This window comes from Eucyclogobius newberryi, unplaced genomic scaffold (genome assembly GCF_026437365.1).
Source record: "Eucyclogobius newberryi isolate DKJ021-1_F unplaced genomic scaffold, fEucNew1.0.hap1 SCAF_9, whole genome shotgun sequence".
NCBI lineage: Eukaryota > Metazoa > Chordata > Actinopteri > Gobiiformes > Gobiidae > Eucyclogobius > Eucyclogobius newberryi.
In genome coordinates this window covers 40,032,714-40,060,138 of record NW_027316532.1, presented here as the reverse complement: position 1 = coordinate 40,060,138, position 27,425 = coordinate 40,032,714, and the positions used below count along the sequence as shown (strand labels likewise).

Below are 27,425 nucleotides of genomic sequence, written 5' to 3'. Positions count from 1 at the left end.
GCAATATTTCAGTCAAGGTTAATTTCTTTCAATAAAGTCTGCCTCTATTGTTTGGATCCTGTATGATGGAATAATAATAATATAATAATACCACTGAGTGAAACAAAAATAATCACCTCATTTTGTGATGCCAGTTTTAGTTTCATGTTAGAGACACTAAACCATCTGCATGGTTTAGTATAGAATGTTGAAACAATTCAGACCATAAACAGAATACTGACCCATCCTAAACCTCATAATCACAACCTGCCCAGTTTCTGACCTCCGGTTTCCGTGGCCCAGTTTTCCGTCCTCAGCCTCTCCCCACGAGTACACCTCTCCCTCTGAGGACAAGGCCAGGCAGTGCTTCCCGCCCGAATTCACTGCTACTTTCCGGATGAGGACATGTTGGATGGACTCGAGTAGAGTCGGGGTAGACACTGACTCTGTCCCACCTATGCCCAGTCTGCCGCCAGCTCCGTATCCAGTCGCATACAGCTGTAGATCAAGAGAGGGAAGTAATGTGGCTGCCAAACACAGTGTCATGTGCTCATGTGCTTTTGGATCTTCACAAATAATACATTTGGAAATGAGGCTCAGAAAACGGTCTTCATGATCAACATTCCACTTGATTTTAAAACTATGTTGATCTAGGACATAAAACACCAGGATCATTTACTGCTGGAATCTACAGTCTGACAGTGTCTGAACTAAAATAACTTTTAACCACAAAACTACATTTAGACCCTGCAAAATATATACAATTATTTTATTAAATTATCATTGTTGAGCATATTTTCTCTGATGATATTTTGATAACTTCATTATTTGGTATCTGCAGCCCAGCTTCAAATGAACCATGAATAAAATGACAATACGAGCTGACCTTTCCATCGGCTGTGACGGCAAACAGCGTCTGTTCCCCTCCGATGAGCTGAACGGGGCGGAGCGTTGCCAGGGCTTCAGTGGGCGTTGGCACTTTGACCTTTGCCCCCTCTATGCCCCCCAGCTGACCTCTGTGGTTGTGACCCCAGCCATAGATGGTGCCGCTCCCTCCCGCAGACAGGGTCCAATCGTCGGGGCGCCGATTCATCCACTGCACCAGCTGCTCGTCGTGTTCGCGCTTGAACAGGTCGTGACGCTCGTGAAGGTTGTTCATGCTCTCGTGATCGGCCATGAGCTCACAAACTTTCTTTGTGACCTTAAAAGAAATGAAACAGATTAACAATACGTTTCTTTACCCATAAGCCCATAAGACTGAGATTCCAATACAGTTAGACAACAGAGATTCGCCTACAATGGTCTAAATTTGAACAATGAATTAAAGTATGATTTTGTGGATTATAATGTTGCTTTTCAGTAAATTGTCTGTCACACAAAGTCACAAAGTCCTTGCTAACTTCAGTTATTATTACAACTGAACTAGTAGAGACTGTAGCTTCACTTTGCTTTCTTGACACAGGTTTGGGTCATTCATGAGGATCACTGTTGCTGACATCTGAGTAGCTGCATGGTGATATAGTGCTGTGGTTCTCAGCATTTGCGAGCAACAATCACACAAAACGATATTTCTTTGATTTCATTTTCTGGAAATAGGCCTGGAAACAATAATTTGGTCATCAACAAATAAGAATGTACATTTTCACTGCATTTGAAGGGTGTCGAGCCTCATTTAAGACTATTGCATAAAATGTACATTTTCACCAGATCGTCCTGAGGCAGAGGCAACTGTTGTTGTGATTTTGGGCGTTACAAAAATAAATTGAATTGAATTGAATCCTAGGATGCCCTGAATTCATTTTAGTGTACCTCATCAAGGAAGGGTCTTGGTAAATTGGTCCTCTTGTCCAACGCTATGGAAACTCGGGACGCAGTGCAGTATCGGCGAAACCATGCCCACTTATGAGTCTCAGCACAGCAGGGCAAAGTGTCCAACTCCAGATCACAGGCAAGAGCCACCAACACCTAGAACCATCGAGACACAACAAATGTAAAACACAAGCAACTGTACAATATCAATGCTGTCTCTATACATGGTTTTCTAGTTGAAGCTGTTATTTGTCTTTTGGATGGTTCTCAAAATACCATGTAGTGGATACAAAGGTATAGGATGATGTTCCATACCTTAAAGAATGGACTATGAAGAAGCTGTTTTCCTCCTCTGACAATGGGGTCCTCATACTCGTATTGCCTTTGCAGAGCCTCTGGGAGTCCCTTTACCAAAGCAGCTAGTGCACTACCGGTGAAACTCTAAAGTAAACGAGGAAAATGGTGCATTTAAAATCGTATTTGTACATCCACATCTACCATCACAACAATGGGTGAATCATTTTTAATGAACAGAAAATAACACAAACCATCGGGCGCGTCTCTCCCTCACTGTCCCCCAGCAGTCTGTTGATGTTGATAGACTGACCATATTCAGTTGTAAGAAGTTTACGTAACCGCTGCAGAGCCCACATCCGGTGTCCAGCAGCTGAGCCACAATAACAATATCACAAAATGAATCAGAAAAAAAAAACAAATCTGAATAATCTGCACAAATGTGAAAGAACCATCATTACCTAGTGCACTAAGTTGGGCACACGCAGCAAGAGAAGCAGCGAGGCGGGGGACGATGCTCCGATTTGAGGCAAAGTTGAGTCTGAAGTCCAGAAGACAGGTGACCAGGTCCATGGAGGGGCAGGACAGGATGCACCGGTCAGACAACAAGTCTTTGGGACCTGAAAAAGTACAACTTGATTTGTATTTACAAGTGATTATTCTGGTGGTGGTCAAAAAATATACAGAGAAACTAAAATAATAACAATTGTGACCATTTTAGAAGCAAAATTAAGTGATTCCAATAAAATCCATATTCCAAAAAAGCAAACCAATTTTTATCTGCCGGGCACATTAACTTTATCCTTCAGAAAGTTTGATTTCATAATGCTGTTGAGATATATCTAGAGGAATTGTGATCTATTAGACATTTCACCGTTGTTTGGTTATGGTGTTAATAATTGGGAATAATAGTAATGTTTCTGCACAATAACCTGAACACTAAAACATTGCAACATCCCCGTTTAGGAATATAAGCCCACGAATTGACTGTACAATGGTAATGACACTTCTTAAGCACATTAGAACCTAAGGCGATGCTTCACACAAATGAAATCATTTTCACATTATATTGACATCCTTGTGTATGAGAATGTAACAGAAGCTCACCAGCTGCAGGCATGATGGGATACACAGTGAAGCGCCAGCCCCACCCATTAACTGAACCATCACTCGTGAACTTCCACTTGAGCTCATCTCCAGGGATCCTCAACTCACTCGACCAGTCGGACCACTCCCGGCCTAAGAGCAAAAAGAACATAGCATCTTATGTTTTTCATTTCTTTTTAACAAACATTTGACATTTTGGTAATGATAGGACAATCACGCATACCTGATCTAACCGACACTATTCTGTTTGCTCCATCCATTATAGTGAGAGGGTCGTGGCGTCTTTCAGTTGAACATTGGCGATCAAACTCTATCCTTAAGCCCTCAGCTCCTATAAAACATACAAAAATAAAGTTAGAGTGCCATTGTTAAAGTTAGCAACAAGCATTATGTTTGACCTGGTATCTTCACAGTGCCGCTGGTGGAGGTGTCATCGGTGTAGGGATGGCTGCTTTCCACCACCACAGGCTGAGAGGAAAGGCGACCGCTTTGAGAATCTGTGGCAACATCTTCCAACTCAGTCACACACAGCTCCAACAGCATGTCCGCAACCTGAAGAGAACATGACAATGGCACAAACATTAAGCGAAGAAGGTACTTATAAAGGTTTATAAAAGGAGCAGTGTCTTCTTGATCAGTAGTGGAAAGTAACAGTGAAAGTGTTTGATAATGTCCTTTAAAACACAATGTACATCATTTGTAGGGCAGATTAATCAGGTCAATCGAGTGATCTTTGATCATTATTTGATTCCCTCGAACATTTGTTTAAAACTGCACACGGAGCTAATGCTGCAAAAAGAACATTATCGTTATCCATCACATTTTAAGTGATGTGACATAAAAGGCATATTAATTCTAGTTAATGTAACTGTTGCAACAGATTTAATTCGGCCTGTTTACATTATAGTGACAAGTCCATTAGTCCTTTAAAATATAATATAATATAATATAATATAATATAATATATATATATATAAAATAATAAAATAATAAAATATATATATGCTTTTGAAAATGGTTTACAGAATTAAAAAGAAAAATCAATAGATTACTTGATTAGTAAAATAATGGATAACTGCAGCCCTAATCATTGAGCATTTTAACTGATAACTTTATATTACTCATAATATTTCGGTTTTGATTTGAAAGAATACATTTTCAAAAACATGTGAATTAAAGAATGTTATTACCTGTGGATATGCAGTTCCCATTCCAGACAGCACGGCGGACAGCACCTCTTTGCCTTTCTCACCAGAGCGACAGGACACGGCCAGTTTGAGGAGATCCACTAAGACGCGAGTGTCATCAGGCACGAGCAGACTGGTGAACTCATCCAAGTACTGAGGCTCAGGACCAACCACTTTGTTTTGACTCTCTGAATCCTGGAAACACATTCACATGAATGAGACACCGATGTGATGACCATTTTGATCCATGTCAACTACTGCAGAACAGAAGAGCTCACAAAAGCTCTGACCCAGTGGTTCACCAGTCACAATGTGTCTTTATATTTACTGGGTCTAACACACCAGCGCTGAAGACAAAATGTGTGTCATCTGTGTATATCGTTTTGTAGAGTTGCTTCATTACTTCTTTGGTTTTTGTCATGGTCTCAGCGATGATGCTGGCTGCTCCAGGGTCATCGGTGACTGGGATGAAGGGTCGAGAGGATGCTCCGGAGGCAGAGGGTGTCACGGCTGAAGAAGGGGTCACAGCATCCTCAGAAGGCGCCTGAACACACAAACATATGTTTGAGATAAAATAAATGATGTGCTTTAGATAAATCTATTCTAAAATCCTTTTTGTGTTGTCTTTGAAAGCTCGTCCCCCTAGTTTTCAGAAAGTTTTGTGTAACTTTTTCTCATTGTCAGCAGATTAAATACGAGCAAAGAATAAAGCTCTAGGAACATGTGCGTAAAATGTGTCCTTTACAAAGTCCTGTGAGAGTCTGGGGTTTCCAAGCAGCTCCTAAAATAGTTTGCATGGAGACACACCTGGTGATTATGGGGAAGGCTCCTGAGTAAGGGAACACCTCTGTTTATTACATCTTTTCCCTGACAGCAGCTATAAATCTAAACTAAACTAAAATAGCTCCAGTTTATTTTTGCAAGTGTTGCATACCTCGCCTTTCTTGTCCTGCCATGGGTTTGGGCTAACGCAGTCTTCTGCTTCAGGTGGGACAGGTGGACACTCTTCATCACTCACAGTGGAGGAGGCGCAGGAGTCCAGAGGAGGTACAGGGGAGCTGGAAGGACACTCCGCAGGCAAGATCATACTTGATGGCATCAGAGCACCTACCACGGCATCCCTGGAGAACAAGGAGCATGTGCAGCCTGTCAACTTCTATATCTGGTATATACACAAGGATGACCTCTAAATAATTGAATGTCCTCCCTGTGCAAGTAAAAGGAGGTGAAGTAAAAGAAGGTATATACTTTATAGTCTCTAGCTGAGAAATTTGCCTCTGCATTTCACTCCCTCTCACTTCCTTATTACAAAGGGCAGTCTGCCAGGAGCAGTCATCCACGGCAGTGAAGCATCTGCAGATCTTGAGCAAGGTTTGGCCAAGAATACATAGCTGGAGGACAAGTCTATTATGCACGTTTTAGGTAGTGGGGAGAAATGGGAGCACATTTAACCAATGACTAAGTTAACGGAGTTTAAAAGCACCTTTACCTTGCATACATGATCTGCAGAGCGGACAGCACGTGAGAGAGCGCCTGCTGTTTGGCAAGTTTTCCGTCGAGGCTCAGGAGGATTTTGGCAAGCGACGGTCGGTTTGGCTTTGAGCTGCTCTGACCATTCAACTTGTTACTCACAGTTGACGGGTCACTGTCTGCCTGCACACCTGGTAACAAGCAGAGCCAGAAAGAAGGAAAGTGTTATTCAGTCAAATTCATTTTTGCAAAGCCCAAAACTAACAAGAGTAGTTGACTTGCTTGTTGAACTTGTTGATTTTACAAACAGAAAGTTACAAAATAATAAAATGGTCATTGGTCATGAAGCAGATTAAACCACGTTCATAGAAAGAAAGAAAAAGTGTTTCAGAGCACCTCCTGACCTTAGACCCTGCTTCTAACCCTAACTACAAAATATAATAGAAACCTTGAAGAACAAACAATACATTGACGTATAAACTATCAGCAGAACTAGTTTAATAAACATCATTCAAGCCCAATATATATTGTATTTAATGTTATTTAAATATAACGAAAACCATCTGATAAATAATATTATTCTTTTGGTTTATTTGGTCAGGACGAAGCATGTTAATGAACATACATGACATACATGCTGTAAACACACTGTTTGAGCCCAAGGAAATCTGACTACAATCCAAAGCCCTAAATAAGACTTCCTTGCTTTAGCTCAGTTTTTTTACCTTTATAAATCTTTGGATGGTTTTCAATTTCAAATGTTAAATCGTCTGACAATTATTTAGGCAACAATGCTTTGTGCATTGTGTCCCCATTGAATCATACAGAACAAAACCAGCTAACAACGTAGTTTTAACCTAATGTACTATAAATGAATGTGTTCTTGTATAAGTGCAGCAGTCAAGATCGGTATTAGCTTAGAATGTGTCTGAATATAGAGATTTGATATTGACCAACCTAAATAAGAGGCTCCGAGTGAGTCCCTGGCTGTCTGGAAGAGGACGGGTTCATGAACTGAAGGAGTGGTCACGTCCACAGTGGTCCAGGCCACACTGTGAGACGAGCCACAGGCCACTCGAGTGATCTTCTGCCCTTCCAGTCCCTGCACTAGAGTGGGCTTCCTATTCACTGTTGTGGTGCCGTTCCCCTGCTGCCCGTGATCATTGTCTCCCCACGCATACACCTAAAATAGAAACATACAGAGAAAATAATTCAAATTGAAATCAATTTTGGATGTGCTTATGCAACTAAACTAGAAGAGCATTACAAACCTGTCCTGTCTCAGTGACAGCCAGACAGTGCAACGCTCCAACAGCAACATGGACAATCTTTTTGGCCCTGAGCCCCTCCACCATCTGGGGCTTCCTCACATGAACATCAGTGCCGTGTCCCAATCGGAAATAATCTCCTTTGCCCCTATTTCAAAAAGACAACACTGATTAAACTATTGAAAGTAAAGGGGCTGTAATATTAATAAATATGTAGTTCTTACCATGTCCACACGACTCCTGATTTAGTGAGCGCAAGTGAAAACTGTGCCCCACATTCAATTTGACAGACACCTTGTCCGTTCAGCCTCTCGATGTTCTGAGGGATGTTACAACCTTCACTGCCTCCACGACCCAGTTTACCAAAATCACCATCGCCCCACGAGAACACCAACCCTGGATTGAATTCATAATATTAATTAAAGTGTATTTATAACAACCATTCAATTTGGCAGATTCACATGAACCATACACTTGAAGCGGGTCACAAAGAGAACTCTACCTTCATCAGTTAGTGCTAGAGTCTGAGCATCTCTGCTGCCACAAGCCACCTGGATAACACGATGTCCCAGGAGCACCTTTACCTGGAAAATGAACACAATGCAACTGGATTATGTCATACACAGTCATGTTGAGTTGTATGTTAGGATATTTAAAAATGAGACAACTTGTGAAAAATAATTATGACATTTATTAAGATTTAAGACTTAATTTATTCATTAAGAAATGATGAGCTTTTACCCATGTTAAACTCATGTTCCCATCATTAACTTACTCAGTTGTATTTATACTGATTCATGCATGTTTGAGTCCTGCATTCAAGACTTGGGTGCTCAGAAATACATACGTGATCATTTATCACGAATTCTCTGAAAAATGTGTTTTCTTGAAAGAGTTTATTTAGGTGAACTGTATATATCATATATATTATGTCATACAGCAATCTTTCATTTTGATGCAAGATAAATGAAGTAACATTAGCCTGACTCACCAGTTTGGGCCTGAGTTGTGTGGTGTTGTCTCCGTGTCCTAGGCGGCCGTATTCCCCCAGCCCCCAGCAGTACAGCTCCCCACTCGAGGTGATGGCAGCACTGTGGGAGCTGCCACACGCAATGTCCCGAATACGTTTTGTTTTGAGAGCTTCTATCAGTCGGGGCTTGTCACAGTTCCTATCGAGAATAGACAAATATAGCAGATCTAAAAGTACAGTGTTGGCAGGGAAGTCAGAATTATTTGGTATAACAATTAATACTTATCATAGACATAGAAGTAGTAGGAAAATGCATGTTTAACGTTTGAATTAATGAATTGGATAAATGATTAGGCAGTTTGAATGAAAGTTTGTTTCTCATGATATCAGTAAACATGAACTTGCAATCTCTCATTGGTATTCTAATAAAAACCTACATTCTGCTGAAGTGTCCCAGTTTGCCGTCGTCCCCTTCACCCCAGGAAAACACTTTTCCGTCCACAGTTAGAGCCATGGCGTGTCTGCCTCCAGAGTGCACCGCCACCTTCTTCACCACGTAGTTACTCAAAGCTGTGATTTGTCGCGGGATCGGGATGGTCCCACTGGACAGTCCCAGCCCCAATCTGCCGTTGGTGGCCTCTCCACAGGCGTAGATCTTACCTTCCACCGTGACTGTACAAAGAGACACTAATTACAAATATTGCATTCACCAACTTGTAACTGAAAAACCTGTGATGTTTTTCCCCCCGAAAAAGTGTTTGACAATTTATAAAATGCTTATATCATGGTTAATAATAATTTAAATAATAAATTATTTAGGGTTTCCAAAATGAGTCAAAAGCTTCAAATATATGTGGCATATAATCTTGAAATTGGAGTCCAATTAACTCATTTAATTACTACAGAGCATTACCCACCAGCAAACAGACTTTTGGAGCCTCCAGCCACTTGCACCACATTTAGAGCTGAGAGAGTTTCAGAGAACGAAGGCACCTTGATCTGAAGGTTAAACAAAGTCATTTAATATATGCCATTTGCTTGTGTTGCAATTGGTTAGATCAGAGGAAAATAATACCTTGGAGCCTTTGAGTCCTCCAAGTTGGTCTTTGTCATTCAACCCCCACACAAACACTTTGGTCCGGATAGTTGCCGTAGACTCCAATCCTAACAACTTTTTCCGGGCAAGGCTGATGCGTATAAAACCAATCCAATTATTGATCAAATATCCAAACAAACATATCTAATTCAGGCCACATTTTAAATAATCATTACTAACCTCCCAGTTGCAACTTTCTCCTCATCTTCCTCTTCGTTATCGGAGGCAAGAAAAGGGACAGTGGCCAAATCTTCATCCTCAGCCCTGATCCGTCCTATGATGCTAAGTCCATGGATTTTACAGTCAATCCCGGCGCTGCGGCACTGTTTAATGGCAACCTCGATGTAGCGGTGAAACTGGAAGAGGCACAAACATTTTAACGACGATAATCTAAGCAGTAAATCGTTCAAATTAATGTACATCCAGTATTTTCATACTTTAAATACACATACCTCTGTACAGTCAGTCAGAAGGAGGACATTTGTGTCTGTGGGATTGATATTGATTGTCTTCAGCTCGATTAAATTGTTCAAAGAGCTTCCACCTGTAAAAGTAGTCGTTTACTCTTTGTGCAGATGCATCACAGTTTGAGCAAATATTATTATATACTTTGTGACAAACCAGCAGATTAATATAAATATAGACATAACATAAGCAGAATTAAATGCTGAATACCATACCCGAGACCACTACTAGTGATGGCATGTAGCTACTGTCAGCAGGATCCACAAGCATCTTCAGTCTGTGCACAAGGACATCTGGGAACAGCTCCAGACGAATCCAGTGCTGAAGATATTAGAAATATATTGTGATTTCATAAGACACAGAAATCACAGAAATTTAGAATCTACTATCCCCAAATGTACGGTTTTGTTGATGTTTTTTATTTGACAGGCCAGAAAGGGTCAGAAAACAGTAGCGTGAACCCAGGGCCGGCCCAGCCTATAAGCGAACTAAGCAGCCGCGTAGGGCCCCGAGGCGTTAATAGGGCCCCCAATCTGGCAACCCATCTTATGCGAAGTGCAAGCGCAGCGTGCGCCACTAGTGTAGTAGTGCTGCTGGCGCGGCAGCGCACGCAACTGTAACATGTAACGCACAAACCGCGTTTATTTGTAATGACAATCTGGCAACCAAGACACCAAACCTGCGCTGATTGGTCAACTTCATTGTGCGCGAGCAGAACGAGAGCAAAACATAAACACAACAGAACATGGTCCTCATGTCCAGAGGAATATATCCCCCCGATGCCGAAAAACGAAAGAAGAAACTTCTTGACGATGTAAAGAAACTGCAAACTCAACAACACTCTCCAGGTTTTGAACTTCTCTTACAAAGAGACGGTTAATGCTGCTGTTTGAAACAACACGAGTCTGTCACGTTAGTTCGCTCAGGCTGGAGGCGACGAGAGCTCTGCCCCGCGCATAATAATATGTGTCTGAATGAAAGATAATGAGCTTAATATTTACACCAGCCCCGTAGTGTCAGCTGCAGGTGAGGCCGGTGAGGGGCCTCTATGCCCCGGGTCACTAAGAGGCGGAGATCCGGTCCGGACGAGCGCCGTCTCGTCCAGAATCTCTGATGTGAGACTTTGGAGTGAACAGTGTGCGGCTCCTGTCCCGGGCCCCTGTCCCGGGCCCCCTGTCCCGGGGCCCCTGTCCCGGGGCCCCTGAGCAGCCTCAGTTAGAGATGAGCGGGTTTGAGTTTGCGTCCCTCTCTCTCACATCACCATGTGTCAGATCAATCGTGACTCGTGATGTCTGTTTGACTTTGACTTCTTAAAGTGGAATAAGAGGAACGTAAAGGTTTATGCACGTAATGTCCATCAGCCAATCACATCGCAGCATTGTTTCATGCAGGAGTCCAGTGTGTGATGTTCTGATCAGAACAAACATTTATATTGTAATTCACTTTTAATAGAGCAATAAAACATTTCAATTTATTTAAAAAGCATTATTAGACTATTTTTTATAAATTATAATAAATTGATAGTGAAAAATAACATCTGTTATAGAATAATACTATATATTTTTATATAAAAGTGGCAAAGTTGCAGAAATGCAGTCTCTTCACTATAGCTAGGTTTGGACTTTCACTTCTCGTTCTGTTCATTCTCTGGGAATAACATGTTTGCTAAGCTTGTCTAGTTTTATGAGTGTTATCAAGCAATGCTTATGCCGTTTGTTTAATTTAATATAACTTGTTTTGTCACTTTGGCAAGAAGGAACAGTTGGGAGCTGTAAAAGATAAATTAGTAAGGATAACTATTACTTTTACATTTTCAGTTAAAATGAATCAATTTGATCATAATTATTTTTCATAGCCAATATTGTATTGAGTAATTAAGTACTAATGTATTAATAACTGGCTTTAATCATTTTCTCCTGGCACAGTTTCATCACATCATCATTTTATAGCATTACAACCTCAACATTTTACTCTTACTTTAGCCGGCTGGACCACATTAAAATGCACCAGAAGACCCAAAAAAGGTCTGAAAATCTCTGGCCCCCAGACCCCCCTGTTCATTAGTTTAAACTAATGTGCTAATGTGGCTGTCGACCCTTAACGCCCAAAAATACACCCAAAAACATCTGGGACGTGTGTTATTTGTACAGGGAGTAGAGGTGATGTCAGCGGAATACCAAGTTGCATTGTGGGATTTAAGTTATCAATATTTGAGCTTGTGAGGAGCTGAGAATAAACTAACTGGCAAACAGATGCCCTGGAGTTTTGGTGCTTTGTTTGCATTGAAGAAAGTTCCATATGTGAATTGTTTACTGACAATGGTAATAAAACTGATTCTGATGACGTGGTGAGGGGCCCCCAAAATGTTTTTGCTTAGGGCCCCCTGAAGGCTTGGGCCGGCCCTGCGTGAACCCTCAATGACATTGTAGAAAAAGCTTCAGTTGTAGTCATCTGGACTCAGTTTGAAAAATTAGACGTTTCGACTCTCATCCAAGAGTCATTGTCAATAAAAGAATTTAGATCGGGAACTCCGATATTAATACTGTTCTGTGGTAAGCCCCGCCCATTGGGAGGAGCCTTCCTGAAGTAGAAAGAGTTGTTTGTTTCAACAGAAACTCCCCCTTGTATCTACCGAGCCTATTCAGAATCTTAATGGGCTATTAGAATCCTCTTTGTCTTTGTGAGACCCTGGCTCAACCACCCTGAGGACCTGATTAGCATCTGAATGTCCTTGTCCTGGTCCTCTACCTTTCCAGGGGTTCAGTAACCCATTATAAATAACAGGAAGATTAAATCTTAGCTCTCCATTTCTGTTTAAAGAAGGTCTTTCTTTTTTAACAAAAATAGCTTCCTTGACTCCTCTTTCAAACCATCTTTTCTCCTGCTTAAAACCTTCACCTCACCGTCTTCAAACGAGTGATTAGAGGCTTCAAGATGGAGATGCACGGCGCTCTGAGGTCCTGAACTTGTATTTCTTCTGTGCTGATAGAGTCTCTTGTGTAGAGGCTGTTTTGTCTCACCTATGTACCGTTCTTTACAGCTTTCTTCACTGCATTGGATCGAATAAACTACATTGCTCTGTTTTTGAGTCGGCAACTTGTCCTTAGGGTGAACCAGTTTTTGTCTTAAAGTGTTTCCTGGTTTAAAATAAACAGGGACTTCGTGTTGTCTAAAAATTCTCTGCAGTTTTTCCGACAGGCCAGACACATAAGGGATAGAAACACCCTTCCTTCTCTGTTCAGTTTCCCTTTTGTCCTGCTTCTTGGTTCTCTTCACTCTGTTGAGAGCCCAAGCGGGGTAACCACAGGCTGAGAGGGCATTTCGGACATGTTTTTCCTCTTTCTTCTTGCCCTCTGAGCTGGTGGGCACACCTTGAGCTCTGTGTTGTAAGGTTCTGATCACACCCAGCTTGTGCTGTAGTGGGTGGTTGGAACCAAAGAGCAGATACTGGTCCGTGTGTGTAGGTTTCCTATATACTTCTATTTGGAGTTTCCCGTCCTCTCCTCTGATCGTGGAACAATCAAGAAAGGCCAAGCGATTCTCCTTAGCGTCTTCTCTTGTAAACCTGATATGTGGGTCCACAGCATTGATGTGATCAGAGAAGGTTTCCACCTCTTGTTTCTTGATTGTTACAAAAGTATCATCGACATAGCGAAGCCACAGTTTTGGGGCGGAGCCTGAGAATGAGGACAGTGCCTTCTTCTCAAAGTGCTCCATGTACAGGTTGGCCACTATGGGAGAGACGAGCGAGCCCATGGCACAGCCATGAATCTGTCTGTAAAATTGTCCCCGGAATTGAAAGTAGGTGGTGTTCAGACAGATGTCCAACAGTTTACATATGTGTTCAGGTGTCAGTTTGGTCCTTTCCTGTAGGGTGGTGTCTTCCTGCAGTCTGATCCTCACTGCTGCTACTGCATCAGAGGTCAGAGGTCAGATGCAGGTGAACAGGGACACAACATCATATGAAACCATGAGGTCATCTGGGTCCAGTTGGAGATGTTTCACTTTATCCACAAAGTTGTGCGTGTTTTCCACATGATGTACCGAATTCCCCACAAGTGGAGCCAATATAGTTGTTAAATGCTTGGCCACATTGTAAGTGATGGAATCTGTGCTGCACACTATGGGTCTGAGTGGAACCTCCTTTTTGTGTCTTTTTGGAAGGCCATAAATGCAAGGCATGGCTTCACCAGGATACAGTCTGTAATACAGAGGCCGGTCTATCGCTTCCTCTTTTTCCAGCCTTTGTAAACAGTCTATCACTTTCTTCTTGTAGCCACTGGTCGGATCTCTTTTCAAGCGCTCGTATGTGGGCGTGTCCTCGAGGAGGGTGTGGACTTTGGCTTCGTAATCAGATGCGTTGAGAATCACAGTGCAGCGCCCCCTGTCTGCTGGAGGATGTTGATGCTATGATCTTTTTCCAGTGCTGAAAGTGCTCTTCTCTCTTCATATGTGATATTTGAAGGAGGTGGTTTGGCACTCTTCAGGGTCGCTGTGACACGTAACCTCAGGTCTGCAGCCTCCGATTCAGTCATTTTGTTGTTTCTAATTGCCGTTTCAGTGGCTGTGATGTAGTCCTCTGTAGGGATGTGTTTAGAGGTGACAGAAAAGTTGAGCCCTTTAGAGAGCACCTCCTTTTCTGCCTGTGTCAGAACACGATCTGATAGGTTCTTAATCCAATTGTTTTTGCTGGTCGCTAATTTGTCTGTCTCAGTCCTAATGTCTAGCTCGACCTCACCTGCATTCTTTTTGTTCAAAAGAATGTTGAACTTCTTGATTTGGCGTTCTTTGCTCTTCCTGTGCTGTGCTTCTTGTGCTGTCTGTGTAAAATCCAGCACTCTTTTGAAAGCTTCTTCAGGGAGTATGCTGGTTCATTTCTCCTGTAAAGTTCCTGTTCTGCCTTTCAATTTATCAATTCTGACGTTGTTTTCCTGGATCCTTTCACTGAGCATCTGTATAAGGCTCCTTCTCCAAATCTTCTCTGCTCTGTGTCCTCTGACCGGTGATTTGATCTGCAGGCTCTTCGGGATCATATTGTTCTGTCTGCATCTAAGATTGAACCTCAAGTGATTCCTGTTGTCTGCTAGTTTCCTGGCTACAGATTCGAGTTCCCGAACTAAATCCAAGGTTTTAGGCCCAAAATTCTTGGAAATATATCGGTGTAATCCCTCATTCGTCCAGGCGTGTTCCATAGTAGAAAAAGCTTCAGTTGTTTCATCTGGACTCAGTTTGAAAAAATAAACGTTTCGACTCTCATCCAAGAGTCATTGTCAATAAAAGAATTTAGATCGAGAACTCCGATATTAATACTGTTCTGTGGTAAGACCCGCCCATTGGGAGGAGCCTTCCTGAAGTAGAAGGAGTTGTTTGTTTCAACAGAAACTCCCCCTTGTATCTACCGAGCCTATTCAGAATCTTAATGGGCTATTAGAATCCTCTTTGTCTTTGTGAGACCCTGGCTCAACCACCCTGAGTACCTGATTAGCATCTGAATGTCCTTGTCCTGGTCCTCTACCTTTCCAGGGGTTCAGTAACCCATTATAAATAACAGGAAGATTAAATTGTGATAATGGCCCAAGCCCCCAGCAGCCAAGATGGCCGCCCATTCAAGTCAATAGGAGTTGCTCAGTGTCACATGTCGCCAGTTAGCCTTTAGCTCTCCAGCGACGTGCGGCCCAAGTTTCCGTACCACGTGATTGCGCTGACCAATCAGAGAGTTACAAGAGCAGCGCAAAGCCCAGTGTGAGATAAAGCGAAATATTAAACTACTGGTTTTAAGAAAACTGAAGGATTTTGAACCGGGAAAAGTTGACAAGAACACGAGGTGAGCAGAGAGCAGAGAGCAGCTGTCACTGCGTCATCATAAAATCAAGCCGTTTTCACTCATGGATCTATTAAAATATGAGCTTCACCTTAAGTCCAGCTCATGGTCTAAAGCTGCTGCTTCTTCACTTTTACATCAGAACATTTGCTCATTAATGCAATTTGTTTTTTACACGCCAGTTTGATTATATTATATACATAGTGCAAAACTGTACATTTTGAATATGTATTGACCAAATCTATTTATTGTCATGACTCAATATTTTAGTGTTGTTATTCAGTGTTTTGTGGTTTATTGCAAATAAAATATAAAGCCATAAAAAATGTCTAGTTTGTAAACTTTTTCTCTGACAATGGAAATAATTCTGATTCTTAAAGGCGGTATAGACGATTTTTCGGTGATTTGAGAACGCAGGCGGAAGTGCACATGCCACTCCCCCGTGTGGACTGATACATCACACATGTGCGTTTGTTTATTAGTGCAACGGATCGCATCGCATCTCTCGTCTCCCGTAGATTTCTGTCCACTTCTGCATCAGCTCGAACTGTCTTTCTCCGTCTTCATTTTGCCCCGTACACTGAGGGAACTATATTATGATAGATCCATGCGCTTAGGCACGCGGAAACGTGGGGACGAGCCGCACGCGGCTGCAGGTGAGCGACAGATGGGTTTTATGATTGACACGTGGCAGGACTAATGATTTATCCACGCCACAAGGAAATATGATAACAAATTTGCTGAAAAAAAAATCATCCATTCCACCTTTAAGTACATGAAACGAATGATCTAAGATTGATTTCTTAAATCACAGATTTTTTTATCTGTCAAATGCCAATCATTCTACAACATGTCAAATGCATTCACATGTTTATCTATCACAAAACATGCTTAAGTCATGATTAAGTCAGTATTTATGCTGCTTGTGTAATACAAATAAAACACTGATGGACACGAAACGTAACATCATAAGTTTATACAAAACGTTCCATTTCCTCGCTTTCTTTCCACAGCATTTCTCACGTTCTTTCAGTTTTTCAGGCAAAACTATTTAAAGAAATCGCTTCTGAGCAGTAGATCCACGGCCCTCAGATCCACGGCCCTCAGATCCACGGCCCTCAGATCCACGGCCCTCAGACCCACGGCCCTCAGACCCACGGCCCTCAGACCCACGGCCCTCAGACCCACGGCCCTCAGACTCACGGCCCTCAGACCCACGGCCCTCAGACCCACGGCCCTCAGACCCACGGCCCTCAGACCCACGGCCCTCAGATCCACGGCCCTCAGATCCACGGCCCTCAGACCCACGGCCCTCAGACCCACGGCCCTCAGACCCACGGCCCTCAGACCCACGGCCCTCAGACCCACGGCCCTCAGACCCACGGCCCTCAGACCCACGGCCCTCAGACTCACGGCCCTCAGACTCACGGCCCTCAGACTCACGGCCCTCAGACTCACGGCCCTCAGACTCACGGCCCTCAGATCCGTGGTGGTCATTAGTTCCATGATTTGATCAGTTATTAAACTCATAGATCCATATTTTTACGCCTGTAGCTCAGTCGTGGCATTTGGGCTCTTCCACGGCATCTCGTCCCGTTCACTTCACCTACACACGCTCTGATTGGTCTAAACGGTCACGAGCCGGGCTAGAGCGACGCGCTAGAGCGTAGCCGAAGCTACCAGCTTAGAATGCGTTTTAAAGACAACTGAACAATCTTAAAATTAAAAAAAGTCAATGACTCAAAAATAGGTAAGAATTGACATTTCTGAAAGCTCTAGGTGCTTTTACAGCTGAACACGAGCAGTTTTTCGATACATTGCGCTCTAGGGAAAAAAACCTTTCTGGGCCGCGTGATTTCTTTGGCTGCAGTACCGATGGAGCGGCCACTGGGGGTTGTAACGACATTCTGCGGCTAGCCATACCCTATCCAGATATTATAATAGATCCATGTAATGGCCACATATGTGCAACGCCTTAAACCCCTAAACCACCAGCGATCGACACTGTACCAAGGTTTGCAGAGGTTAAAATGTGTTAAAACACACAGAAATAAACAGGACAAATAGAGGGCAGATTCAAGACTAGGGAGGATAAAGCAGAACCGAACCAAGTCAGAAAAAAGGGCTCCACGTTTCTAAGGAGTATCTCATGTACCTTTCCCTGAGAGCCGGAGGACTGCCAGCACTGGTCACTGCAGTCAATGAGGCGCGCGGCCTGGTTCGCAGAAGAGGAGACATTCAGGCTCTTCACAGCTCGGGACCAGTCATCAATCAACATTCCACGCTGCGTGTTGTGATGCTTCTTAAGTTGTTTCCCTGATCGACCACAGAAAGCTGGAGATTGACCTATGGAAACATTTTGAAATTAAGACTTTAGGAAAGACTATAACTTAAAGTACAAATACCAAATGAAAGATAAGAAATACTTGATAATATAGACCTCTGACAAAGTCACTGCTGGCCCCTTCATGCAATGACGGAGCTAAAGAGCCCAGGCCTTAATGTGCATTTAAAAAAACTATTTATTTGGCCAGTAGGCTTTATTAGACAGGATATGTGAAATGGGGATGAGACTGGGGAAGGACATTGCAGCAAACTGTTGAGAGCCAGATTCGAACTTGCAAAGCTGCGGACAGCTCACATGGAGCGCACGTGTGCTATTCACTCAACCACCAGGCGGTACTAAAGAATGCTTAAAAAATGAACTAATCTGAAATTACCACGTTCATTGATCCGGCCGAAGGAATGTCTGGTGTTGTGTTTCCGTGTTTTGAAGCAGTTTTCACAAAAGTCAAAATCATCACAATTTCTGCATTTGAATCTGGGGCCATTTATTGGAAACATCTGACAGCCATCACACCTGACAACCCAAATAAATATATTACAATGAGGACTATAATATACAATAAAAATGTGCACATTTTGACCATACCTCACTCCAAGATGGACGCTGGGCACTAGCTCCATCTCAGACAGAAGGCCAGTCCAATGAGATTGTTGGGGAAAGTCGACAATCACATCCTTTCCATTGGCACTGAACGCTAAAAATATATAGTATAAATAAGGCACTCACTTCCAAACTTTTAGCTCTGACTCTATTAAAAGCAAGAAGTAATATCAATATACAGTAGCGGTTTACCTTTTACAACTCCAACACTTCGATGTGTGACTGATCCCCATTTGTATTTTGGTGTGGTTACAGTGGGTTTTACTCTCACTTTGTCACCAATTCTTATGTGAGAGGGGGAACTCTGAGGCGGGAACCCTGAAAAATGACAATGACAAACATAGCCACAAAAGATAAGCGGCAAATCATATTTTACAGATTTACTTATTTTACAATAGTTACCAAGAAGCTCAATGTGGATGTAGCGGACCCAGTATGTTCCTCCTTTTTGTTGCCAGTCGCATTGTACATTCAAGTCGTGCAGTCCATCTCTGTCCAGCTTTATAACTTTACCCATATCTCCATCATAAACCTCTTCATATGTACGACAACATTTCACCATCATTCCAACCTATGTGCACGAGACAATAATATTAGTTAAAAATAAATACCGGTAAAAGACATCGAACTGGAGAAGTAATCAGTTAAAAGCATGTGCCTGGATGTTTTCTCGGACATAAACAGCGTAGTCATCGTTGCTTTGAAAATCAGATCTCTTCTTAAATGTTTGGCTTTCGGTAACCACTGCTCCAGGAGGCTAAAAAAAGAGAATATTAGCATAAGAATAACTTAAATCTGTTACAATCCTGAGCCAGTTCTCAAACATTCTTAGCTAAAAACATGCATAACAATAAAGCATGAAAAACTGATAATAAACTGAAAATACTGTAATCAAGGGCAATTAAAGGTGATGTATAGGCTCTGTACCACTGTGTAGGCCGGCTCGCTCTCCTCCAGCTCCTCCAAAACCTCTTCATCAGAGAATTCGTCTGATACGGTCTCTGCATCAGACAGCTCCGTCACAGGGATGTCCGGGTGGTCGAGCAGCCAACCCACCAGAGCCTCAACACCTAAAAACACAACACACGTCCATGTTTGATCAGGAGGAGTTCCATTTCATGTGCACAGAGGGTCAGTCAATGCTAAAGCCGGAGTTATATATGTAACTCTTATAACACAAATATTATTCCCCCCCCCTTACAATCTTATTTTACTCAGTTTTATATAGCTATATTTATGTCTTCTGAAACTCCAAAAAACAAAAAAACTCCATTTGAAAGTAATGAACATTATATACACAGTGTATAAATTGACCTGGAGTAGCAGTGCATATTTATTACCTGGGAGTCCCGAGGCACTGCCCGTTGTTCCCGACAGAGACTTTAGGGCAAATTCTATGTTCTTCCGTGGGAAGCCCATCTCCATGAGCTGAACAACTATGGGTAAAGGGGGGACTGGGGAGGTCTTCTGTTTCTTCTGTTTTGGGGGCCTGACATGTTGAATCGTAACAGGAGTTGTGGCCTCGCTGGAGCTGCTCTCTTCAAACAGAGGAGACGAAGGGTGGGCCGACTCCACCGCCAAGAACTGACACACGGCCAGAGCAGCAGCCTGAATGAGACAATAATAGTATGTAACGTTACAATATTGTCTTTAGACATTTTGCTTCGGGTCCATGTGGATAAGAGGGGGAACATCAAACTCAAAACCTAGCTCCAATCATAGTCTATTTTGTAAGTCATTTTGTTGTCTTGAAGTAGTTAGGTCGTACCTCCAGCTCACGCCTATCGAAAATGGCTTTGATGGGGGAGGGCTGAGTGGCGGCTGACAGCAGCTGCTGCAACAGAATCATTGGAGGAAGTGGTCCTTCGGGAGACAGCTCCCCCACCTCTGGAGAGGACACAACTGGATCCTCTGCAAAGGAAAAATGTATTGCTCAATCCTACATTCATATTACACATTATTGCCCTCATAGGGAAATTTGTCCTCTGCATATGAGCCATTATTACGCATCTTCTATTTTGCAAATCAAAATATGGCAGCATTTCTATTGGCATTTGGCAGTAGTTACAGAGAGTACTTATGTGTAATTTGATTGCGATTTCATGTTGTATATTTACACCTTTTACCTGCAATTTCTCCACTGGGAGACAATAAAGGCTTGTGACTGTACATAAGTTGTATGTTCACCACAACTTTGGGTAGAGTAGATGAAAAATTACTTTTTCAAACCACTGGCCCGTGAAAGCGTGAAAAATGACACTAGTAAATAGATAAAAATAGTCACATTTATATAGCACTTTCCTACCGTTGAGGCACTCAAAGCGCTTTACATCAAGGAACCAGTCACACAATCACACAAATATTCACACACCAGTGATCGCAGACACTGGGGGCGAGTCGGGTTAAGTGCCTTACCAAGGACACCACCATGTACATTATAATATTAGTCTCACAGGCTCAGTGTACATAATAATATTAGTCCCACAGGCTCAGAGTACATAATAATATTAGTCCCACAGGCTCAGTGTACATAATAATATTAGTCTCACAGGCTCAGTGTACATAATAATATTAGTCTCACAGGCTCAGTGTACATAATAATATTAGTCTCACAGGCTCAGTGTACATAATAATATTAGTCTCACAGGCTCAGTGTACATTATAATATTAGTCCCACAGGCTCAGTGTACATAATAATATTAGTCTCACAGGCTCAGTGTACATTATAATATTAGTCTCACAGGCTCAGTGTACATTATAATATTAGTCCCACAGGCTCAGTGTACATTATAATATTAGTCCCACAGGCTCAGTGTACATAATAATATTAGTCCCACAGGCTCAGTGTACATAATAATATTAGTCCCACAGGCTCAGTGTACATAATAATATTAGTCCCACAGGCTCAGTGTACATTATAATATTAGTCCCACAGGCTCAGTGTACATTATAATATTAGTCCCACAGGCTCAGTGTACATAATAATATTAGTCTCACAGGCTCAGTGTACATAATAATATTAGTCCCACAGGCTCAGTGTACATAATAATAGTCCCACTCACCACTTGGATTAGGTCCCATGTCAACAACTGCCGGCTGAGAAAGGATCTGTCGGAGTTTGTCCTGGTGAAAGAGTAAAGCTCGTCCTGCTTTTAAAATGTACAGTCTCAACTGCTGACAACGGAGCAAATGGATGTCCACCTGGTCAGCTGCAAGAACATGTCAGATTATTGCATTTTTCATGCTTTGTACTAAAATAATTCAACTTTTTGATGAATCTACATAGACCAAAATATCAATTAGTGATTTATTTAGATTATTTGAGTCTAAATATCAGCCTGTAGACATTTGACATGCTTCTGAGTAAATGACTGCACCTGAGAGGCCTCGGCTTATGGACTTCTTCATCTGTTGTTTTTCCATCTTGCTTCCTGCCAGACTGACAAGCTGGGCCCACACGCACAACATGGGGTCAGTGAAGGGCAGGTTATGGGCACTGAATGGCACCGCGGGCAACTTCATGAAAGGAAAGAATAATTGCAGGGTTTAAAAGGACATCACAACACTCCAGTAGAGTTTACTGAAGATGAGGGTAGGCACGTTTACTTTTATTTTGCAGAATAATGGACGTTGTCAGGTACAAGTTTTCCTTTTAGATACTTCTTAAGAGTCTTAAGTGTGAGTGAGGGGCATTGGCACAAAACAAACTACAAATCTGCTCCCAGTAGGCCTTAGTCTTACTTATCTGAACTGCTAACATTTGATTCATTAACCCTTTTCATATTTTTCTGCAGACTAATTGATCTCAGTCAGCTTAGTGTTTTAACACGTACCGGTTTCAGGTGGCTGAGCAAGCACACCCTGCATGTCCTCATCTCATGAAACTGGACAGTGATTCGTCCTTTTGGGGTGATTCGAGTGACTGTGCCCTCTCCGTACTCTTCATGAACCACCTGACCTCCGAGTCTCAACCGCCCGTCTATTCCCCCAATCACAGACAGGACGGCCATCAAACTGCCCACTCTGGGAGCCTCCGAATCAGGGAAGTACTCCTCCAGGAAACACTATTAAAAAAGAAGGAAAGTTTACAGCAGGTCATCACAGGTTACTTCACAAAGCTGTATTATTTATATATGGCTTACATTTGATAGTATAATACGTAGAAGAAAATCTATGACACATCACTTAATTAACACATTCTGAATTCCTTAATTGTAATAAAACGTTGATTTGGTTTAATAAATCTACATATTATTAGGAACATATACGCTAATTAAATTTCAATTTCAGATGTTATGAACCACAATTAAGAATCTATTCAAAAGCCAACATTAAAGGAAAAGTGATTTAGTACTAGTAGTAGTAAAAAGCTACTAGAGCACCCGCCCATCACAATCACAACTAAGTACAGTGATGTCAGCAGTGATACAGGATTATTCAAACATGCATGACTTAATCCAAATACAAGTTTGAGTCGACTAATGATGAGAAAACACTGTTGTAACAAGAGGATTTTGCATAATATGTCCCCTTTAACAAAACAGGAAGGTCATTTCCATTACTTACGGCTTCAGACTGGCAGCCCACCATGACTTCTCCTATGGCACTAAGCTGGTTGTTGATGTACTCGTTGATGAGACTGTTCCATTGGCTGAGGGAGTGTAAGGTGCGCAGAACAGCAACAATCTCCTCTGCCAGAGTGCTGCTGTGAGTGGCTGTCAGGGAGGCCTGGGGGCGGGACTTCCTCCTTCGCAGAGACCCTTCTGTTTAAAGGGAGAGTTTGTCAAACAGAAACAGTTGATCAGTGTTTATTTAAAGCTGATTTTCACACCGTAAAACCAAAAGTAGGAATTAAAATCTGTCTAACTAGTGCCTCTTTTACACCACGCCTCTTTGGGGGAAAACACAAAATGACTGCACTGGCTTATAAAATACCAATTTGATTTATGTAAAAATACTTTTTAGAGTCATCATTATACTCCAAAATTAGAGAAAAATTACCACAACAAAATTGAACGCAAAGCCTATCTCACCATCTTTTTCACACCATCTATCAGCAAAGTGTTGAAATAATTGTACCATTGTATATCTGAACAAACTTACCCCTGAGCAGTGGCAAATCTGAAGAACAGGTGCTTAGTAAGCTCCCGAGGAAGTTAAACAACTTCTCTACCAGGAACTTCATGTCCTGAGAGCGCTCCATTTTGTCCCAAGAGGGTAAGACTGCCTGCAGGAGGCGCAATGCCAGGATCTGAAAACAGAAAGAAGCATTGAATACACAAAATAAGCTTATTAGAAGTATTACTAGATTTAGGAGTATATCGCAATGTTCTATAAGTTTGTAGTTTTGAAATTGAGATGACAGGTATATGGCTATTAAATATGTTCATTATTGTGAGATCAAGGAAATGTCTCCGTTTTGGGCAGGAAAAAACAGAGAAAGATTGTTGAAATTTAGCGAAAACTCACACACCTGTCCTTGCAATGTAACAGCATTAAAAGATTGGTGACCCTCCACTATCCGGATGAGCAGGCCGATCCATGCAGATGTGCTGAGTGTGCTGCACATCTGTGGCATGAGCGCAATGGAGCGGATGAAGCCCAGCGTGCACCAGCTCCTGTGCTGCTCCCGGGACACCAGCCTGTGCGAGTGACAGCCTAAAAACACAAGAGTATTAGGGGCAACACTCATCGCAGTACACACAGTCACAAACTCATGTAAAACAGGACAAAACTGGTAAATGTGATAAGCTCAGAGTTCAGCAGACAGTGAGTTCTATTGATCATGTCGTGAATGTGCAAGAATGATTATTCCACTGCCCTGACGGTCATCTAGGGTTCATAGAACCATTGTTACAGACCCATCTTTCAATTCAAGTCCTTTTTAAAGCTATTATTTGGCAAGTAGGATTCATTGGACAGGATAGTGCAGCATGAAACGGCGATGATACGCAGCATGAAACGGCGATGATACTGGGGAAGGACAAACAGTGCCCACACGGCAGGCATGAGTGCTATACACTCCACCACTGAACCACACAGTCTGAATATCAGTCCATTATCTTATTATTACTTAACATATTCCTTCATGACACAAATTATGTTCAAATTAAACTAAATTGACTAATTAATATATTGTTAAGGAACAATTAGTTGTAATAAAACAGAGCTAGTGCAAAGTTACAACCGTACAGACTAATGTAGTGTAAAAATCACCTGATTTGTCATTGGCTCCACTCTCCACGAGCGACCTCAGGAGTCCACACAGTGTCCGGGTGGCATCGATCTGCAACACCTCAGCGTGGACTCCAGCTGACAGAGACAGCATCTTCAGCAGGTTCACGGTGCTGGTCAGCATCATTGCTGTTGGGTGGGTGCTTTTTTCAATCAGCTCTACATCTAAAATAGACCCACAAAATACATTATTATAAATATATCACAACACACAACATTTTTGAACTCTTTTGTTCTCCATTCAAGAAGTAAGAAATTGTCAATTAAACCAAAGATGAACGTTTTCCAATTCCAAAGATGACAGTTATGACAAATCAAAGGAACTTCTTAACAACTGAGTTAAAATATTAGACTGTGGCTTAATTAGGGTTAAACAGGTCAGAATATTTGAAAATGTATGTATTTGCATGTTTTCCTCATATTTTGTTAGTTTAATCAAAATGTTCCCTTTACAGTGAACCCTCACGGTTCATTTTTCACGCTCTCGCTGCTTCATGGATTTGCATCATGCATTGTGTTCTGCATTCTGATTGGCTAAACAGTCTCTCCGCGCCTTCTCTACCTGTGTGTCAATAACGTTATGGATTCATATGTACACGTACGTAAAACCGCTTGCCAAATTGAAGTTTGCGAGGCCGGTGAGAGCGGCGCGCGTGAGCTTCAATGTTTTATGTATTTCATCGTATAATAACTGTAAAAAAATAAAGGTTTCCACTTCACGGATTTCACCTATCGCGGGTTCTTTTTGGAACGTAACCCCCGCGATAAACAAGGGTTCACTGTATATTATTGTAAACTTACCAACGTCATCCTCGGTGTCCGAGTCCTCAGCAGGGGGCTGAGAAGCTGGAGGTGGTTCAGCAAGTTTCAAGTCGTACTTTCCCTCTTTGCCCATGCGGTACGAGTTTGTGCTGCTGGTGTCCCACTGCACTCTGATCCAACCGTCCTCTCCCAGTTCCCCGATGACCCGACCCAGACCTGGAGCTGGTCCATCCTGGAGGTAAAACCACAAAGCATTTTTAGCACGTTTAACACACTTCTAGTGTAGTAATCCAGGAAGTGTACTTATGTGCTTTAATCTTCACCAGAATTACAATGTGATTATTTTAACATACAAATGATAGATCAACTTTGAAGTAAGCAGCTATTGTTCTTCTTATGCTGTAAGCCTAATATAAACTTCTTTACTCCTCAATGCAATAGAAAAAGGCAAAATATGTGTACAATAGTAATGCTGCATCTACCTGGTCCCCCCACTTCCAATCCACTCCTCTCATGACTCTGGTGCCGATCTTCATCATAGCAGCCAGCTCAGGCCCTGATGCAGGCAGAGGTGTAGGGGCCGCCTCTTTCCTGGACTCCTCCAAAACTGTGGCTGAACCTCCGTGAGCACACAGATTCATGTCCTCCTCACTGCTGTCTGTGCTTGGCCCTAGAAAATACAGGACAAATAAACACTTCAAGTTGTAAACTAATATAAAGGTAAAAAAATGGAGACATGCAGCAAATTAGAGCCAAAATTGCACTTTAAGACTATGGATCATGTCTTACCTATCAGTCTGAGGATGCTCTGTGTTAAAGCCAGTACTCCTGAATTTAACAACAGACTGAGGCTATTGGACCCATGTTTGAGTGACAGCATATGAATCATGGCGATGAGGAAACGCGCTTGAGGAATGGTGCCGAGGCTTGGTCCTGCCGGGTTTTCATTTGTGATGGTCTGAAGAGGAACAGGTTGAACCCCTACAACACAGAAATATAGACACAAATCAAATTGGTGAGCAATAAATTGTAAGAAGGAAAAGAAAGAACCATAACCATTTCCTGGACATTTACCGTGCTCCTTGAATCGTGCACTGGCTTCTAGAAGGATGTTGCGAACATTTTGAATGGCCCAAGAATACAGCTTTCCAAAGGTGACCTCCAAAAGCATGCGGTTGAATGGTGGGATCAGATCCACATCTTTCAGACAATCAAACAATGGTTCCCTGCAAACCAGAAACATTACATTTGAAGTCTAATACATGTATTTTAATGAATCGATTGCTTTAAACATGACCTACCCGATATTAGTCCCTTCTGGTACAATCCTTTGCCAGCCGCAGAGCATTGCATATTGCACAGAAGGCAGAAGAAAGTTTTTGGACGCCAACTTCAACATGGTGTCTATGCCCTCGAGTCTCACCTCGGCCCTCTCCAACTGAAAACAACATTTATTTCACTAAAAAATGCAAGTAACCAAATAAGTCAATGTTAAGTTTAAATACCTGCTTCAAAAGACATTTCCTCATCTTTTCGACATCCAGAGGTTCTTCTTTCAGCGCAAACTCCACGATTGTGCCCATCAGACTGGACTGAGAGCAGAAGCCATGGACATTGTGTTTGAGCCAACGATATTTCTGCACATTGGCCACAGTGTTGAGCAGTGGCTGCCACTTGTCCTGCTGCAAATTATAAAAGTAATACACAAAAGTGGAAAGAAAGTATCAATAATTGAATCCCACGTCATAGAAATAGTAAAGGTCAAGTGTCTAAAACCAAACTGTGGATAATGTTTAATTACAATAAATAAAGTCATTCTAAAACACATGCACATATAAAAGAAGAAATAAGAAGAGACACAGAAAAGTAAAAGAAATTGGATTATACCCTAGTTGTCTTGGTGGTAGATTTCCTGTCAGCTGGTGGAGGCTCCTCCTCATTGGTCCCTTCATTTTCTATCTTTGGCTCTTCAATGTCAGCAGATTCTGACTTTTTAGGCACTGAAAAACAAAACCA

At 42.1% G+C, this 27,425-nt stretch overlaps 1 protein-coding gene across 1 annotated transcript in view; it reads right to left on the bottom strand.

Moving 5' to 3' along the window:
• herc2 (HECT and RLD domain containing E3 ubiquitin protein ligase 2) overlaps window positions 1-27,425 on the bottom strand; it is a 59,113-nt gene that overhangs the window by 5,622 nt on the left and 26,066 nt on the right. Inside the window, exons 31-77 of the mRNA XM_072438290.1 lie at window positions 27,297-27,409; window positions 26,915-27,091; window positions 26,711-26,847; window positions 26,484-26,635; window positions 26,199-26,390; window positions 25,892-26,079; window positions 25,449-25,641; window positions 24,630-24,812; window positions 23,887-24,071; window positions 23,517-23,664; window positions 22,980-23,176; window positions 22,247-22,477; window positions 21,791-21,929; window positions 21,476-21,622; window positions 20,182-20,324; window positions 19,754-20,021; window positions 19,341-19,483; window positions 19,072-19,170; window positions 18,816-18,984; window positions 18,606-18,731; window positions 18,399-18,507; window positions 18,187-18,326; window positions 17,622-17,812; window positions 9,861-9,966; window positions 9,633-9,724; window positions 9,361-9,536; window positions 9,160-9,271; window positions 9,002-9,083; window positions 8,522-8,756; window positions 8,106-8,283; window positions 7,617-7,698; window positions 7,339-7,510; window positions 7,118-7,262; window positions 6,804-7,029; window positions 5,866-6,037; window positions 5,311-5,497; window positions 4,780-4,920; window positions 4,380-4,571; window positions 3,588-3,741; window positions 3,413-3,520; window positions 3,190-3,321; window positions 2,544-2,702; window positions 2,337-2,455; window positions 2,104-2,229; window positions 1,789-1,944; window positions 866-1,180; window positions 263-477 (exon numbers count right to left, since the gene is read on the bottom strand). Coding sequence (XP_072294391.1) covers window positions 263-477; window positions 866-1,180; window positions 1,789-1,944; window positions 2,104-2,229; window positions 2,337-2,455; window positions 2,544-2,702; window positions 3,190-3,321; window positions 3,413-3,520; window positions 3,588-3,741; window positions 4,380-4,571; window positions 4,780-4,920; window positions 5,311-5,497; window positions 5,866-6,037; window positions 6,804-7,029; window positions 7,118-7,262; window positions 7,339-7,510; window positions 7,617-7,698; window positions 8,106-8,283; window positions 8,522-8,756; window positions 9,002-9,083; window positions 9,160-9,271; window positions 9,361-9,536; window positions 9,633-9,724; window positions 9,861-9,966; window positions 17,622-17,812; window positions 18,187-18,326; window positions 18,399-18,507; window positions 18,606-18,731; window positions 18,816-18,984; window positions 19,072-19,170; window positions 19,341-19,483; window positions 19,754-20,021; window positions 20,182-20,324; window positions 21,476-21,622; window positions 21,791-21,929; window positions 22,247-22,477; window positions 22,980-23,176; window positions 23,517-23,664; window positions 23,887-24,071; window positions 24,630-24,812; window positions 25,449-25,641; window positions 25,892-26,079; window positions 26,199-26,390; window positions 26,484-26,635; window positions 26,711-26,847; window positions 26,915-27,091; window positions 27,297-27,409 — 7,552 coding nt within the window. The remainder of the gene's footprint in view (window positions 1-262; window positions 478-865; window positions 1,181-1,788; window positions 1,945-2,103; window positions 2,230-2,336; window positions 2,456-2,543; window positions 2,703-3,189; window positions 3,322-3,412; window positions 3,521-3,587; window positions 3,742-4,379; window positions 4,572-4,779; window positions 4,921-5,310; window positions 5,498-5,865; window positions 6,038-6,803; window positions 7,030-7,117; window positions 7,263-7,338; window positions 7,511-7,616; window positions 7,699-8,105; window positions 8,284-8,521; window positions 8,757-9,001; window positions 9,084-9,159; window positions 9,272-9,360; window positions 9,537-9,632; window positions 9,725-9,860; window positions 9,967-17,621; window positions 17,813-18,186; window positions 18,327-18,398; window positions 18,508-18,605; window positions 18,732-18,815; window positions 18,985-19,071; window positions 19,171-19,340; window positions 19,484-19,753; window positions 20,022-20,181; window positions 20,325-21,475; window positions 21,623-21,790; window positions 21,930-22,246; window positions 22,478-22,979; window positions 23,177-23,516; window positions 23,665-23,886; window positions 24,072-24,629; window positions 24,813-25,448; window positions 25,642-25,891; window positions 26,080-26,198; window positions 26,391-26,483; window positions 26,636-26,710; window positions 26,848-26,914; window positions 27,092-27,296; window positions 27,410-27,425) is intronic.